Below are 18,202 nucleotides of genomic sequence, written 5' to 3' on the forward strand. Positions count from 1 at the left end.
TGTGAAAGTTATAGGTTAATTTTTTAAAAATTAACATTTATATGTTGAATTTTTCTATCCCTATATGTAGTATATTTTTCCCTTTCTTTCTTATATGTATTAATTTTTATTTTATGTAAATAAGTGCTTGTATGTGTATGTATTTATGCCCATGTGCCATGCAATTTCTTTTTGTATACAAATAACAGAAGAAAACATCACATTCCTTGGAACTGGAATTAGAGATGTTTGTGAGACATCACGTTAGGTGTAGGGAACTAAACCTCTGTAAGAACTGCAAATGCTGTTAATGACTGACTTATCTCTACTGCCCATAGTACCGCTCCATATATATGTATATGTATATGTGTGTGTACATATATGTATATATCTGTATGTATCTATGTATGCAACATTTTGTAGTTCTCCACATAAATGTAACTTTTTTATTGGATATGTTATTTATTTACATTTCAGATGCCTTCCCCTTTCCCCATGTCCCCTCCCTAGAAACCCTCATCCCATCCCACCTCCTCCTTTTTGCTTTTATACCATTTTAATTACATGCAAGTATTAAAGTCAGTTCTAAGTTGAGGAACTAGCAATACAATAGATGCAAATAGTCAAGGAAGAAGCAAGAAAATAAACATGAATAGTCAAAAAAACAAGCAAGGCAATAAACAAAAGTAAACATCTAGCCATTTTTTCTAAAAAAAAAAAAAAAAATTAGGTAGTATTGTTTTAAATATGAGATCCCAACATTTGCTGTTGGAAATGCATGACAGTTTATTTCTTTATTCCTCTGGTCTTATATTTCACAAATGAACTAAACTTAGTTATTTTTCTTGCCTTACTATGCTATCTAGTGTTTCTAGTATTAAACTAAATGAAGGTGGAGAGAGCTGAAATGCTTGTTTTATTCCTAACCATAAAACTAAAAATATGCTACCTAGAGTTTTTTGGTTTCTCTCTTGTTCTTTCTCTCTGTACACTCTTAACAGTTGAAAAATCATCTCTATTCCTACTTTGCTGAGAGTTCTCACCATGACAGGGTTTGGGATTATGTCAAATACCTTTTCTTCAAAAATTCTGCAACTAAATTTTGTCAGTTTTAGCCTGATGAGATGGCAGATTATATAGCTATCGTTTCTGCAAAGCTAATTTAGAATATTTCAAAGCTTAACCGGTCATAGTAACTAAATATTTTCATATATTGTTGGATTTAATTAGTAATCTCTTAAGGATTTCAAGTTGATGAAAGCTTGTCTGATATTTTCTTTGTGTTACCTTTGTTTCTCTTATGTATGTATCAGAAATATACTAGCTTCATAAGATGAAGTGACAAATGACTTTTCTAGCTATGTCTTTGATATTATTTGATATTATAATGGGTTCATATGTTGAAAGTAAGGAAAGAGCAATACAATGATCTTTAATGACACACTGCTAAAGCCATAGCTCATTGCATCACTCAGTAGTAGATGCTAAATAACATAGAGACACCCAAATGGACACTACAGGGAGAAGGAGAGACTTTGGAGCATTCAACCATAAATGAGATGTTTTTACTAAACTCCTCCCTCACAGCTTAGGGATCTATGTAGAAGAGGTGGAAACAATGTAAAAGCCATAGATATGATGACACCAAGGAAATAAGGAGATACTTATATGAACTCAAAGAGACTATGAAAGAATACACAAGAGCTATAGAAGTTCAACCCAACAAAATCCTACCATCTGGAGTCGGAGAGGGGTGTATGTGTGTAATGAATGGGCACAAACTCCCACATAACCAAGAAGCTATTTTCAACTGACACCTGCTGGAAAAGGAAACGAATCAGTTTTGTCAATGGACTGTTACGGGGTATATCAACCTCACTCCAGGGTAGGTTTTAAGAACAGATGTTAGTGGCCAACACAAAACAGAATGCATAGATGAATCAAGGTGTGTGTGTGTGTGGGGGGGGGCTGTGTGTGTGTGCGTGTGTGTGCGCATGCGCATGTATTTTTTATTTGTACTTTTTAGTTTATTTTGTTATTTTTTGTCTTATTAATTTTCATTTTTATTTTTTGTTTCAAAGAGTGAGGGTAGGGAAATAGCATATACAGCTGGGTGTGTAAGAAGTTGGAGAGGATCTGAGAAGAATATGATCAAAATATATATTATAAATACATAATTTCTATTCAGTAGAAGATAAGTCTTTATATAATTTTGAAGTAGTTATTAGGGAATAGTGAATTATTTATCACAGAATAAGTTTTAAGAATATATCCAAGTTTGAAATTGTCCTTTGGCTTCTTAGTTTGATATAAGACTGCTTACTCCTGAGAGGCTCATGATGTTGCATTGACATCCACTATTGTTTCTGTGAGATTCAGACTGACAGGTGCAATGTCTCTAAGCCTGTGGAACTTCAAGCTAAACCTCTTTTATAAAGTGGCATAATCAAGTATTTCATTATAGTAGTAAAACCAGAATGACAAATTCTGTAATTTCAGGGGAAGAAATCAAAAAATTAATGACAATTATCTTAACACTTTTGTTAAAGTACCTAATACAATGAACTGAGGATAAGGGTTTATTTTTCTGTTGTTTTGGTTCATATTTTTATTATTTTTATTTTTTATTTTTTATAACTTTTCAGACAGGTTCTTTCCATGAAGTTCAGGTTAGCCAAGATCTTAACTTGTTGCCCAGGCTTGTCTCAAGTCAGTGATTTTCCAGTATTTGCTTTATGAACACTGGAATTTTAGACATGTGCTATAACTTTCAGCTCTTTCTTTAGTAATCTTACTTATTTAATACTCAAAGAATTATGCAAATTGTCTACTTGATATTTCATGTTGTTTGATTTTGGAGGTTCTGAGTTTTAAGAAATTGGTCGATTTCTAAATTATGACCAGAAGCTTTTCACAACACTCCCTACTAACAGATTTAATTGAATAAGGATCTGTTTTGATAGTTCTCATTTTATTCTTGACAATGGTAATTATGCCTCTTCTATTTTTGTCAGTCTATTAAGTCTATCAATGCTAGCAAGATGTCTAAGGAACAAGCATTTGATTTCATGGATTTCTCTCTAGTGTTATCGGTTCTCTGTTTTTAATTGGATATTTTATTTATTTACATTTCAGATGTTCTCCCCTTTCCCCATTCCCCCCAGACACCCCTATCCCATCTCCCCTCTTCCTGCTTCTATGAGGATGTGTCCCCACCCACCCACTCCCACCTCCCCACCCTCGAATTCCCCCACATTGGGGCATCCAGCCTTCACTAGACTGAGAACCTCCTCTCCTATGTATGCCCAACAAGTCCATCCTCCTTTACAGCTGGAGCCATAGATCCCACCCTGTGTGCTCCCAGGCTGGTGAATTACACCCTTGGAGCTCTGGTTGGTTGGTATTTTTGCTTTCCCCATAGGGCTACAAACTCCTTCAGCTCCTCAATCTTCTAACTCCTCCATTAGAAACTCATTGATCAGTTCAATGGTTAGCTGTGTGTATCAGCCTCTGTGTATATCAGACTCTGGCAGAGCCTCTAAGGAGACAGGAATATCAGACTCCTGTCAGCATGCATTTCCTGGCATCCACAACAGGTCTCCATTTGGTAACTGCACATGGGGATGGATACCCAGGTGGGGCAGTCTCTGGACAGACCCTCCTTCAGTTTCTGTTCCAAACTTAGTCTCCATATTTGCTCCTGTGAGAATTTTGTTACTCCATCTAAGAAAAACTGAAGCACCCACACTTTGGTCTTCCTTCTTCATGAGCTTCATGTGGTCTGTGAATTGTATCTTGGGTACTACGAGCTTTTGGGCTAATATTCACTTATTAGTGAGTGCATACCATGTGTGTTTTTTATGATTGGGTTACCTCACTCAGGATGATAGTTTCATCCATTTGCCTAAGAATTTCATAATTTCATAAATTCATTGTTTTTAATAGCTGGGTAATACTCCATTGTGTTAATCTACGTTTTTTTATTCATTTCTTTGTTGAAGGACATCTGGGTTCTTTCCAACTTCTGGCTATTATAAATAAGGCTGCTATGAACATAGAGGAGCATTTGTCCTTGTTATATGTTGGAGCATCTTCTGAGTATATGCCCAGGAGTGATAAAGATGGGTTCGCGGGTAATACTATGTGCAATTTTCCAAGGAACTGCCAGACTGATTTCCAGAGTGGTTGTACCAGTTTAAAAACCCCACCAACAATGAAGGAGTGTTCCTCTTTCCCCACATATTTGCCAGCATCTACTATCACCTGAGTTTTTGATCTTAGCCATTCTGAATGGTATGAGGTGGTATCTCAGTATACCACCTTGACTTGTATTTCCCTCATGACTAAGAACGTTGAACATTTCTTTAGGTGCTTCTCCGGCCATTCAAGTTTCTTCAGTTAAGAAGTCTTTGTTTAGCTCTGTACCCCATTTTTAAATAGGGTTATTTGGTTGTCTGGAGTCTAATTTCTTGAGTTCTTTGTATATATTAAATATTAGCCCTCTATCGGATGTAGAATTGGTAAAGATCTTTTCCCAATCTGTTGGTTGCCATTTTGTCCTATTGACAATGTCCTTTGCCTTACAAAAGCTTTGCAATTTTATGAGGTCCCATTTGTCAATTCTTGATCTTAGAGCATAAGCCATTGGTGTTCTATTCAGGAACTTTTCCCCTGTGCCCAAGTATTTGAGGCTGTTCCCTACTTTCTCTTCTATTAGTTTCAGAGTATCTGGTTTTATGTGGAGGTCCTTGATCCACTTGTACTTGAGCTTTGTACAAGGAGATAAGAATGGATGGATTTGCATACTTCTACATGCTGACCTCCAGTTGAACCAGCACCATTTGTTGAAAATGCTATTCTTTTTCCACTAGATGGTTTTAGCTCCTTTGTCAAAGATCAAGTGACCATGGGTGTGTGGGTTCATTTCTGGATCTTCAATTCTATCCCATTGATCTTTCTGCCTGTCTCTGTACCAATACCATGCCGGTTTTTTGGTTTTTTTTTTTTTTTATCACTATTGCTCTGTAATACAATTTGAGGTTAGGGATGATGATTCTCTAGAAGTTCTTCTATTGTTGAGAATAGTTTTTGCTTTCCTGGGTTTTTTTGTTATTCCAAGTGAATTTGCAAATTGCTCTTTCTCTCTATGAAGATCTGTCACTTGTTTGGTTAGATTCAAACCAAGGTATTTTATATTATTTGTGACTATTGTGAAGGGTGTCATTTCCCTAATTTCTTTCTCAGCCTGTTTATCCTTTGAGTAGAGAAGGGCTACTGATTTGTTTGAATTAATTTTATATCCAGCCACTTTGCTGAAGTTGTTTATCAGGTTTAGGAGTTCTCTGGTGGAAATTTTTGGGTCACTTAAGTATACTATCAAATCATCTGCAAACAGTGATATTTTGACTTTTTCCTTTCCTAGTTTTATCACTTTGACTTTCTTTTGTTCTCTAATTGCTCTGGCTAGGACTTCGACTACTATATTGAATAGGTAGGGAAAGGAGTGGGCAGCCTTGTCTAGTCCCTGATTTTAGTGGGATTGCTTCAAGTTTCTCTCCATTTAGTTTGATGTTGACTACTGGCTTGCTGTATATTGCTTTTACTATGTTTAGGTATGGGCCTTGAATTCCTGATCTTTCCAGGACTTTTACCGTGAAGGGGTGTTGAATTTTGTCAAATGCTTTCTAAGCATCTAGTGAGATGACCATGTGATTTTTTTTCTTTGAGTTTGTTTATATAGTGAATTCAGTTGATGGATTTCTGTAAGTTGTACCATCCCTACGTTCCTGAGATAAAGCCTACTTGATCATGATAGATGACTGTTTTGAGTTCCTAACTCATTACTTCCTTTCTTCTGCTTTCTTTGAATATATTTTTTCTCCATTTTATGATTTCTAGAGATAAGAACTTATTCTTTTAAAAATATTTGTTTATTTTTATTTTTTATGTGCATGAATGTTTTACCTGCATTATGCTCTGGTGTCCAAGGAAGCATACAATGTTGCAGGATCCCCTAGCATGGTAAATGAAATGTAAATGGTGTTATGTGCGATGTGAGTGCTACCCAGGTCCTCTGCAAGAGTGGCATATTTTCTGAACTGTTGAGCCATCTCTACAGCCATTTTCTTTCCTTCCTTCCTTCCTTCCTTCCTTCCTTCCTTCCTTCCTTCCTTCCTTCCTTCCTTTCTTGTACATATGTAGAATTGTAAAGTGATCTTTCTAGGCTAGGCTGGTGGCGCAGACTAAGGCTCCCAGCTATTAGTAAGGTTGAGGCAGGAGAATCTTCAGTTTCAACCCAGTCTTGATAACATAATGAGACTTTGTCTTAAAATAAAAATATTATCAACCATAGTCAACCCACACTGGCATACATATAAATAAAATTAAAATTTATAAATTGTCCACTCATTCTTCAGTTCTTATAGACTTCAAAATTTATAATTGTACTTTGTTTTTATTTGGCTTCATGACTATCTAAAATTTCCCTTAGGTTATCTGATTTTTATATAATCTATGAATTATTTGAAACAATGTTTTCTAATACCTACATGCTGGTATTTTCCTTTTATTTTTATTATTCATTTCTATGTTAATTCTATAAGGATCTAAGTACATATACTATTTATTTTTTAATGTTGATTGTGATTTGTTTTGTGATACAAGATATGGTCTTTCTTGTCAAATGATTGTCAATGCTTAAAAAGAGATTATATTGTTTAATTTTACTTTAAGAATTTACATGTCAATTTTTCATACATATTATTTTAGAAATGCACTTTTTCCTAGTGGATTGAGTCTTCTACATAATGGAATGTCATTTTTTACTTCAATATTCTTTTGTTTAAAGTCTATTTGGGCATATTTTCATGTAGTCAATCTAGTTTGCCTTTTTTAAAATTAATGTTTATAAGTTAAATGTTTTTTCAAGCCTTTCAGTTTCAACCTATATAACTTTTTAAAATGATTTTCTTGAGAATGATATTAATGGGATCATTAAGAAAACATTCACTGTTTCAAATACATCTTCTAATTGTCATATTTGAATTATTTTGTATATAAGGTAATTGTTGATATTTCGGGCTTAAAATTGCCGATGCCTTACTAATGATGTTGTTTGTATAATATTTCTTGATTGTTCACTTAAGCTCTTATCAGAGGTCCATCTTTATTAGTAATACGTTGAATGTGTTACCTTGTACATTTTTCTTAGTGGGTTCTCTACATACTGATAAAGTAAATTTTCAGTATACAGTGTTGACAATGTACCATTCTTAGTGACATGAAGAAATTTTACTTCTATTAGATAATTTTATATTTCTATATTTTAAATCCTAATATGCTAAACATTGATTCTATTTATAAGGATTATCAAATCATATACTCTTACATTTGTTTCAGCCTTCATACATGGCTTTCAAAGATCCATGAGATAAAGTTTACTTTAAATACTCAACTGTCCTTTTCCTTCCTGAAGTTTTAAGCTTTTTGTTGTTATTTCCTTTACTTTGGAGAATGTATATAGCTATGCTTTCAGGATAAGCTTTGCAATACCTTTTGTTTGCCCATACCTATGTTCCCTATTCATACCTACAACATAATTGACACAAAGAAACATCAGAAATGTTTTAATATAATATAGACTACACATACTTTTACATTTACAGTGCTTAGATAATATTTCTAGATTTCATTACTTCTTTTGTTTGTTTTTAAATTCAAACTAGCTTAAATAGATAATTTGCAGAGGATTGTCTTATCTGGCATCAATGGGAGGTAGGAGAATACCCTTGATCCTGTGGAGGCTCGGTGCCCCAGTGTAGGGGAATGCTAGGGCAGTGAGGCAGGAGTGAGTGGGTGGGAGAGCACCCTCACAGAAGCAGAGGGGAGGGGACTGGGATAGGGTGGTTGCAGAAAAGAGGCAAGGGGATAACATTTGAAATGCAAATAACTAAAATAACCAATAAAAGAGAAAGTAAAATACTAAACCATTAGAACAAATCATTTCTCGGTATAAAGTAAATATACATAGTTTAGACCTTAATTTAGAAGTTGCCTTTCTGGCTCTTAAAGTCACTTTGCTTCTCAAGTGGTTGATAGCAGTGGAGAGTAGGCAAGGCCTCTCTTTCATCAGAACCAAAAAATAAGGAAAGACACAAAAAAGACTGGCACAGAAGGGGAAAGTGAAAAGTAATTTATAAATAGGGTCTGTTCATAAAAGCAACATCTTCATTTATGAAGCAGAGCCTTTTTTCTGTTCGCCAATTATTAGGAGGCCAGAAGAAAAGGGGCAGCACTAGGTAAAAACAAAGGCATAGTAAGAAACAGCAGAGTGGTGAGGACCATCAGAATCTGTGAAAGAGAGGTCACAGAAGAAGGAAGGGACATTCTGTAAGGAGGAGCAGAACTTCAGTAGTTGACCACTAGAATCACAGAGGTAATTATGAGAACTATGATTATTTTTAAGATCTAACACTAAATAATGGGACATCGCAGAAAACTGTGTGGGTGCTTCAGGGGGAGTAAGAGCAGTATCAGACAAAGGGAGCAGGATTTCAGCAATGATAAATATGTAGTCAAAATTCAAGATGACCATGGCTAAGATGAAAGATTTAAATGCCAGTTTGTAAATTGGGAATTTCTAGGAACATGAAGCTTCTAATAATAAAGAGATACTGCATATCAGTATTCCACATACTGTATTCCAGCTGCCATTTGAAAAAACTAGAATTAAAAAAACAAAGCCAAACCATTTACATTATTACGGCAACTTATTATTTCAATTATGGCTTTTGCTCTTCAAATTAGGGAACAGTGTATATTAGGCTAAATGACTTACTGTCATCTCCCAACATTTAAAAATAGTACATGTGAAGAGCTTATTATCTATTACTAACTAAAAATGAAGTAAATAGGATCTATGAGCCATTCTACCATATAATCTACCATAGACTTTAGATATCTCCCTTTCACATTTAAAATATATGTTTTATTTACCAAAGCTGTATATTTTATGAATAAGCTGATAATTTTAAAAGCCGTATTTTGAAGATGCAATTCAAATAGCAAACACACTGTGAAAAAACTACAGGAAGACAATTCAAAGAGCTTAACTGAGCAACAGCACCCTAGGACTAAGAAGGAGATTAATGTAAGGAGATATAACATAATAAGCAACAATAATAACCTACTCTGGAGCAAACAGCATTTAAAAAGCTACAAACCAACCGCAGCATCAAATCAAACCTGTCTGTACACCATGTTTTTTCAAACTCAGTACCCTTCATGAATTATTTTATGCTGAGTTTGGCTGCTCTGCTTTGAACATAAGAGGCACAGCAGCAGAGGAAATACTACCACAAAACTCTAAAGCACAACAAAAAGAATTGTAATATAATCCCTCGCAAGCCAATGGGAGGGAAGGCGGTGTTTGAACAAGAACTACACTCTGATAACACCATGCCAAGTGTGCCAGGTCATGGAGCCCAACCAAAACAAGTATTGACTAGCTGGATTTCTAACACCGATGTACAAAGGATTCATAAGGAAATTCACTCTGAGGAGTTATAATGGTCTTCCTGGAATATTGAGAACTTGAAAGTAAACCTTTAACTTGTACTGTTATGAAATAGACCAACACACTGGTAGAAATGTAAAAGAAAACTTCTATGTAAAAATAGACACCACTGCTGCAGATGAAAGTTTTACACAAGGTAACCTTGGTGAAATAAGAAAGAACACTAAGGTGAGAGAGATTGAACCTCTGTCCAAAAAGGGATTCTATCTTCCCTTTCAGGACATAGAGGCTTACACAACTTTGGTTTCTGCCGAGGTATACAGTAAGAAGAGGAGATACAGTAATGAGAACTTAAGCAGTTTCTCCAGATACAGTGACTGCCCTCTTTTCCATCTGCATTTTTTATGTGTTTAGCTTTTAGTTTTATAATTTCTATTTGGATTCTTTTTGTAATGTTTTCACTTTTACAAGATATCCCATTTGTTTTGAACAGAATTCAGAATTGTGTAGGAAATTGTTTTTATAATAATTTTAATTTTTCTTTATTATTAATTTAAAATACTAGTATACAATTTCCATACCTCTTCTCTTCCCTCTAACCTGTCACACTTTCTCAGCTTCCTCTCAAATTCACAAGTTTTTCAATTGTTGAGTATGTATATACAAATGAATAAATATATAAGTACAACCAGATGAACCTATTCAGTGCTCCTTGCATGCATATGTTTCGGGCTTACCACTTGGTACTGGATAATCAATTAGGGGCTCTTCCCTGTGAAAGACTAATTCTCCCTCTCTCAGTAATTGCTAATTATCGTTAGGTCTTTATTTAGGAGTGAATCCAAGGAGATCCCCCCATCCACATTGGCCAGATCGACTAGTGTCATTGTTCAGGTTTTATTTAGGCAGCCATATTATTGAGATTTAATGGGTAATTTTCCTGTTATATCTAGATAATACAATCTTATAAATTCTTAGCAGATAATTTCAGCATTTGATTCATATTTGGTATGCAGAAATATGAATAAAATAGAAAATATGAATCAAAAAGAAAATAGTCATCTAACTGATGATGATTTTCTTGCTTCTTGGTATAAAAAAGTCATTTTACACTCAGCATTTGAGAGTTCATGAGAATATTTATTTTAGTAAATATTCCTAATGTTGTGGAGTAGGTTAGAGACCACATAGATACATTTGATTAGTATCTTGCTGGTTACACTGATAACACCCTGACAAAAGAGAAGTGCCTATTCATACCGGGAGGTAGAAATTCATTTTCCGTCTTGGACCCAAAAAGACTTTCCTGGTGAAACTGGGTACTATCTTATCCCACTGTTGATATTAAATAGAGTGGGAAGTTGTCACCAAGGATAGGGGAGAGCTTATTAACTGACCCTGTGTGCTGTCATTCAGCCTTATTGGTAAGGCAAGGGAGTGAAGAGGAGCCTTTAAACTAGGCCCCACTGACATGAAAAAGAAAACATAAGATAACAATGACTAGCTTCACTTTGCAGTCTTGTTCAGTCAGATTCTGAATGAGCATCTTCAGTGGGATGTCTATGAACAAGAATGGAGGGGTTCAGACAGAAAATCAGATCTCTAAGGGGCACTGCAAAACAAAGGATTAACTGACTTTTTTTTATTGCGATTTAGTTAGAAACAAGTGAAGAGTGCTGAACTGTTTTTCTATATTCTGAGGCAAATTTGGGCATTATCATCGAGCTAGAGAATAAGCTTATGAGAAAATCCATAGAAACCTCCTTTGCCTGTTAGTGGTTCCAGGTTACAGGCTTCTTTAACATCCTGTCCAGAATACACTGAAGACAAGAACACATGAAAAGTAACATACTAACAGTTATGTGATTTATTAAACCCTGATGCATTTGCATTACTTGCTTTTTTTCTTTCCAGTTTTTTGACGTTTTCTGGTCAAGGTTAGTTTTTTTTTTTGGGGGGGGGGGAGGAGGTACTGCTTAACATTCATTATATCCCTACTAAAAGGGAGACTTTGAAGGATTGAGGCTACTTCATTTTTGTTGGTATTAGAACCGTTTTTTAGAAGGAATGCTTTTGAAAACTGACAACTTTATTGTAATATTGTCTGAAGCAATTAACACACAAGCAACTGATGAACATGGATCCTGATGTTTAAACATTATAAATATATTACAGCTGATAAAGATTGAATTAGGTTTTAGTACTAAAATATGCAAAAAAATGTTTTGTTTTGTTTTTTTTGTGGAGATAGGGGAAAGAAGTATTGGATGTGGAAAAGTAAGAGGGTGGATGAAGGAGATAAAATCTCGACTGTAAAAAAAATTAAATAAAATTTTTAAAAAGTGTATTTATTTACACAGTGCATGAGGAGCACATCAAGCTTAAGATACATCATATGCATTTGATAATTTGAGATTATTCAGCTTTAGCTGGGTATGGTAGCATACTACTTTAATCCCAGCACCAGAGAAGTAGGGACAGGTGGATCTCTGTGAACTGGAGGCCAGCTTGGTACAAGGTACAGGATAGCCAGGTCTACTACACAGAGACATCTAGTATTAAAAAACCAAAATAAATAAATAAATAAATAAAAATAAAAATACTTGGTTCTTGGTCAAAAACGGTGAAAACTCTACCAAAAATATTACTTGATTTCAGTAAAAAATATTACTGGTAATATTAAATGCTGATAAAATATGTTTAAACAATGTTTCTACTGATACATTTAAAAAAATATGCCTCAATGCTGGAATTTAAAAGTATTTTTGATATAATATCATTCATTTGGTATAACAATCATATTTCATATGAGTTAAAAGTTGTATGTTTTAAGGAACCACATGATAGAACTCATAATTGTAAAACAAACAAAACAAAATAAAAACCTTGCAAAAATTAAAACCCTTTCCAAGAAAAAGCCAGATTTTCTATGAATAACATAAGTACAGATATACTGCTTCTAGTGTGCACCTGCTCTATGCTATGTCTTTGGTTCACATGATGTTATTGACTCATAGAATTTTTTAAGTTATGCCAGGAACCATCAAGAAGTTAAAAACTAGCAGGTGGTCTTCCTGAAATGGTTCCAGAATGGACTGTTAAAGTTAATGACTAAATTGCTTCTCTAAGCAATGCCAAGAGGAATTTCATTTTAAAAAAAGATTTCTGCTAGTAATATGCTTTTCCTGTTATTGTTAAATATATACAATAATCACAAGGTATTAGTCCACCCTTTTGAGCAGATCTCTGTAGAACAAAGATGTACTCTCTTGCAGTGATGCTATATAGACAAATAGACTATTTCTTAATTCTTAATGATGATCTTATAAAAATTTCTAAAATTATATTAATAATTATTAAGCTCTTTTATAATAGGACTGCTACTGCCAGTCTTCAAGTGTCATGAGTTAATTGCTTCTGAGATAGCAAGCAGACACCTATAACTTCGAGCACATTTCATGAAGTTGTAAAATAATTAACCAAAGGTCATTAAAGAAAGGGAACTAAGGATTTATTATAGGTGCAAGGACATAACTGCTTATCATTGACTACTACTACTAACTGTCAGGCTTCCTTAATGAATCAGTAAGTTCAAAATTAAAGATTTGGTAAACTGCTTTTGGACAAAGGCAACTTTATTGTTACAAGATTTAATAACAATTTAAAGACAGAAATTGTTGTATTGCTCTTTTTTTAAAGTAATGTTAATTCTTGATTCATTGAAACATTGATTTCAATTGAAATTGGTATTTATATTTAAAATAGAACAAGGAAATATCAACTAAAAGACTAATATTACTTATAACTGGTAAAGACTTATGGGGGCTATCACAAAAGCCTACATGTGAAATATGCTCTTCTACCTGGGCTGCCTTGTCTGGCCTCAGTGGAAGGGGAAGGGACTAGCCTTGTAGAGACTTGAAATGCCAAGGTGGAGAGATAACCAAAGGGCCCCCAACTGCTTAGAGGGAAAACAGAGGGAGAAATGGGGCAAAGATTATGGGGAGATGACTGAGAGAGGGGCAGTGAGTGGAATGTAAAGTGAATAAGTAAACAAAAATTAAATTAAATTAAAAAATAAAAAGATAAACCATTGCATATATTAATGCTTACACCTAAGACTATCTTATATTTTCAATATAGAGCTGAACATAGAATTCTCACTGAGGAATAACAAATGGCTGAGAAGCACCTAAAGAAATGTTTAGCATCCTTAGTCATCAGGGAAATGTAAATCAAAACAACTCTGAGATTCCACCTCACACCAGTCAGAATGGCTAAAATCAAAAACTCAAGTGATAGCAGATGCTGGCAAGGATGTGGAGAAAGAGGAACACTCCTCCATTGTTGGTGGGATTACAAGCTGGTACAACCACTCTGGAAATCAGTCTGGCGGTTCCTCAGAAAATTGGACATAGCATTACCTGAGGACCCAGCTATACCACTCCTGGGCATATACTCAGAAGATGCTCCAACATATAACAAGGACATATGCTCCACTATGTTTATAGAACCTTATTTATAATAGCCAGAAGTTGGAAAGAACCCAGATGTCCTTCAACAGAAACATGGATACAAAAAATGTGGTACATTTACACAATGGAATATTATTCAGCTATTAAAAACAATGAATTCGAGAAATTCTTAGGTAAATGGATGTAACTAGAAAATATCATCCTGAGTGAGGTAACCCAATCACAAAAGAACACACATAGTATGTACTCACTGATAATTGGATATTAGCCCAGACACTTGAAATAGCCAAGATTCAACTCACAAACCACATGAAGTTCATGAAGAAGGAAGACCAAGTGTGGATGCCTCAGTCCTACTTAGAAGGAGTAACAAAAATACTCGAGGGAGCAAATATGGAGACAAAGTGTGGGACAGAAACTGAAGGAGGTGCAGTCTGGAGACCCATTCCAGCTGGGTATCCATCCCCATATGCAGTCACCAAAGGTAGACGCTGATATGGATGTCAGTAAGTGCATGCTGACAGGAGCCTGATATGGCTGTCTCCATAGAGGTCTGCCAGAGTCTCACATATTCAGAGGCGGATGTTCACAGCTAACCACTGAACTGATCAAGGGGTTCCCAATGGAGGAGTTAGAGAGAAGGAGCTGAAAGAGTTTGTGGCCCCATGAGGCAAGCAACATTACCAACCAACCAGAACTCCCAGGGTCTAAACCACCAGCCTGGGAGCACACAGGAAGGGACCCATGGCTCCAGCTGTATATGTAGGGGAGGATGGCCTTGTTGGGCATAGGTAGGAGAGGAGATCCTTGGTCCCATGAAGGCTGGACACAGAGTGTGGGGGGATTCTAGGGTGGGGAGGTGGGAATTGGAGGAGGGGTGGGGGGAACATCCTCATAGAGGCAGAAGGGGTGGGACAGGATAGGGGGTTCCTGGGGGGGGGGGATGGGGTAAGGTGATAACATCTGAAATGTAAATAAAATATCCAATAATAAAAAGGTTTCCTTTATATTCATCTTAAATTTTTCCCAGAATGGTATTGTAAACAGTATATAAAATTTGATGTTGCTTCTGTAATATGCATGTATTTTTAACTTGAATCAACAGGAGATTAATGTTTGATTCAATATTTAAGAAGTAACTTTTTCCCACACAATATGCATGTATTTTTAACCTAAATAAACAGGAGATTAATGTTTGATTCAATATTTAAGAAGTAACAATTTTTCCCACACCTTGCAACCAAAACACTAAGCGCTTTGTAGGCATGAAAATTTCATACTATACCTTGATTTCTTCTATTTCATCTGGTACTATCTTGTATGCTGATATAGTCCCACCCAACCTGAAATTAGGAGAAGAAAATACTCTTAAAACCAGCAACAGAATAAAAACATATGAATGATATATGGCATTAGCATTAGAGTGCCACCAGAAATCTCCCAAGACCCACCTCAATAACCATGGGGGAAAACATTTATTTCATTTTTCATTTATTAGTTTAGAAAAAACAGGCAACAAATGACTACCAAAAGAGGAAGCAATACATTGAATTTTCATTATGAATTAAACTTTCATTATTGATGGTTGTAATAATGCTAAAGCTACCATGTTTATTGCTGGACTCTGTCACAACATATATCAAGATGCAAGAGTAAACCTGTTTTTATTTGTTTATTAATAAACTAGATTTCTTGGAATAGTTTAAGGTTTCCAAAATTTGAACAAAAAGTGAAGTTAACATATCGTGCTCTAGGCCCCAATTCCTAGTTTTTCTGATAATTATCATCTTCTATCTGTGTAGTACAACTATCAAAAATAATGAACCAATATTGATTTTGATATATTTCTTTTAGAGATGTCCAGTATTATCAAAGGTAAAGAAAAAAAAGAAACCTGCAAATTACACATAGATTGAGCCCTAATATTTAAATTTAAATTATTTCAAAATAGAAAGTTTTAAAGACATTATCATTATAAAAATAGATTTTTAACAGGTTTTTAAAGTATTCTTAACAGTTAAGCAGTTAATTCAAACATAAAAATAATCATTAAATCATTAAATAAAATCAAAACATAAAATAATCATTATAGAAATGGAATAGATTACAAAAACAATTCCAAATAGTTATTAAAATGATTCAAAGATGCTATGGTAAAAATGGGTGATCAGGGAAGACAAATCAAAGCCGCACTGGTATGACCAACTTTAGTCTTGTTTACAGAAACAATTCATTTTTCTCATGTATAATGTTAACAGTACCTTAGATATATGAATCTGTTCCTACAAAGATATAGGAAGATAACTTTCCAATTAAGTACTTATATAACTTCAAACCAAAGGAAATGGTTTTGACCATTAAGAAGGTGAGGCAAACCAGCTATGACATAGCTGTTGCAGTCTGGAACATACACAGCAGATACAAATGTCTGCATAAGACTGTCCTCTGCAATAATCTGTCATGGAGGAGAAATGTGCTCACAGGCCCCATTCCTTCTTTAGGAGCTACTGACTATTGTTTGCTGCTGAAGAAAAGGTGCAATTTTCTTTATTAGTATAGCTTATGGAAGAAGGGAGCTGACAAAGAGTAATGGAAGGGGATAAATAAAATCACATAATATTGTATATAAGAATGAAATTGCTGGGGTGCACATCCAGAATCAACCATCATCAGTCATGCCAATAAAGCTGTTTTGGAAGCCCACAGACTTTCTAGTGTCAATGGGGCTGTGCTGTGAGGAACCATAGAGAAGGCCTTTAATGAGCCACTGTAGCTGCAGCCACTGTGCCTAACTTCCTGCCTAGAGGAACTTTCAGCTTTCTGAGCCACACTACCCACAGCTGGTGCAACCAACCAACAATGACACAACTCCAGAAACTGATACCTTGGGTAAGCATGGAAAAGGTCTCAACTATCGTGCTGCTGTTGAGGAGAACTCTGCGTTCCAGCCACGGGGACAGCCCTCTTCGCTAGCTGGGCCACATCTCTCCCGCGGGGTGCTGCCAGGGCCTCTTTCTTCTTCCCCGCCCCCCGCCCCCCACATTTCTCTGGGCTGTGGGCCAGCTGGTCATGCGCCTACATGCCTCCAGTCTTGGTCCTTCTGCGGCCTCTCAATGGTGTCTGAGAGCCCAAGGGCTTGAGACCAGTTGGTCCCTGGCCTCCTCTGGCCCGGGAATCCCCAATCCAAGAGCTCTGCACCCCTGCAGAACCAGACTGAGACTTCTCCACACCGCATGCTTGCCAGGAGGAGTGAACTCAGTCAAGACTCCTGTGCTCCAGTCCCTTTGGAGCCATGGGAATCACAACAGCCCAACAAGATTCAAGAAGTCATGCCCACACCCACACGTGAGCTAATCATTCAACCAAGCTAGCTGACCCTGCCAAGTGAGGCACCACCAGAGCTCTCCGTCTCGCCCCTCTCGGCTGCCGGCTGGTCCAGCCAGCATGCCCCCAGTCTCAACTCTTCCACGGCTTTCAATGGCACCTGGGAGTCCAGGAGTCTGAGACCAGTCAAGCCCTGCAAGCCTTCTTGCCTTGGAGTCCCCATCCAAGAGCTCTGCATCCCACGGAACTTCAGACTGAGTGAGAACTTCCCTGCTGGTGAAAGAAAATTTTGAAATAGACCCAAACTAATAAAAATAGCAGGGCCCTGTGATCCCTTTTCCCTAACCTAAATAGTTAAAAATGCTTGTCAGCAGGTTTGGGCCCAGTTAATTAGTTACAGAGGAGGTGGAGTTACAAGACAAAGGCCTGTTGAAACATCCCAGAAACTGACTGGCCAAGAGAGGAACTGCACCCTGCCCCCATGGACCAGTACAGCTTACTGATGTTCAAAAAAGTAAAACAAACAATCGTGTGCACCCGCCTGAAAGTTCCCCCTTTTCCCCACCCCACCCATATATAAACCCTAGACCCCTGAGCCAAAGGGTTAGCCCCCCATATCTCCTATGTGAGCTATGGAAATCTGGGCTGACCCAGAGCTCTGATATTAAACCGCCTCATGTGCTTGCAACAAGTAGGTCTCTTGTGTGTTCTTGGGTGCATGCCGTCCTGAGACTCGAGTGGGGTTCCCTGGGGTCCCCTTCTGGGGAGTCTTAGGCCTTTCACTGGACAGGGTCCATAACTTGCCCACCGGTGTTGTGCGGAACCAACTCAGTCAAAGATCAAACGCTTCTGCTTCTGCCTTGCTAAGCTGCAGTTCCAGCCAACTGAGCCACGAAAGACACGCGGACCC

General features: G+C 36.5%; 1 protein-coding gene and 1 pseudogene across 20 annotated transcripts in view; one reads left to right on the top strand and one right to left on the bottom strand.

Moving 5' to 3' along the window:
* Positions 1–18,202, bottom strand: part of Gphn (gephyrin) — a 410,619-nt gene that overhangs the window by 260,840 nt on the left and 131,577 nt on the right. For all 20 annotated transcript variants that reach the window (XM_076921909.1, XM_076921924.1, XM_076921922.1 and 17 more), the window contains exon 3: positions 15,254–15,311. In XM_076921909.1, the coding sequence (XP_076778024.1) occupies positions 15,254–15,311 (58 nt within the window). The remainder of the gene's footprint in view (positions 1–15,253; positions 15,312–18,202) is intronic.
* LOC143437147 (ephrin type-A receptor 7 pseudogene) lies at positions 9,236–9,907 on the top strand (annotated as a pseudogene).

Source organism: Arvicanthis niloticus, chromosome 23 (assembly GCF_011762505.2).
Source record: "Arvicanthis niloticus isolate mArvNil1 chromosome 23, mArvNil1.pat.X, whole genome shotgun sequence".
Lineage (NCBI taxonomy): Eukaryota > Metazoa > Chordata > Mammalia > Rodentia > Muridae > Arvicanthis > Arvicanthis niloticus.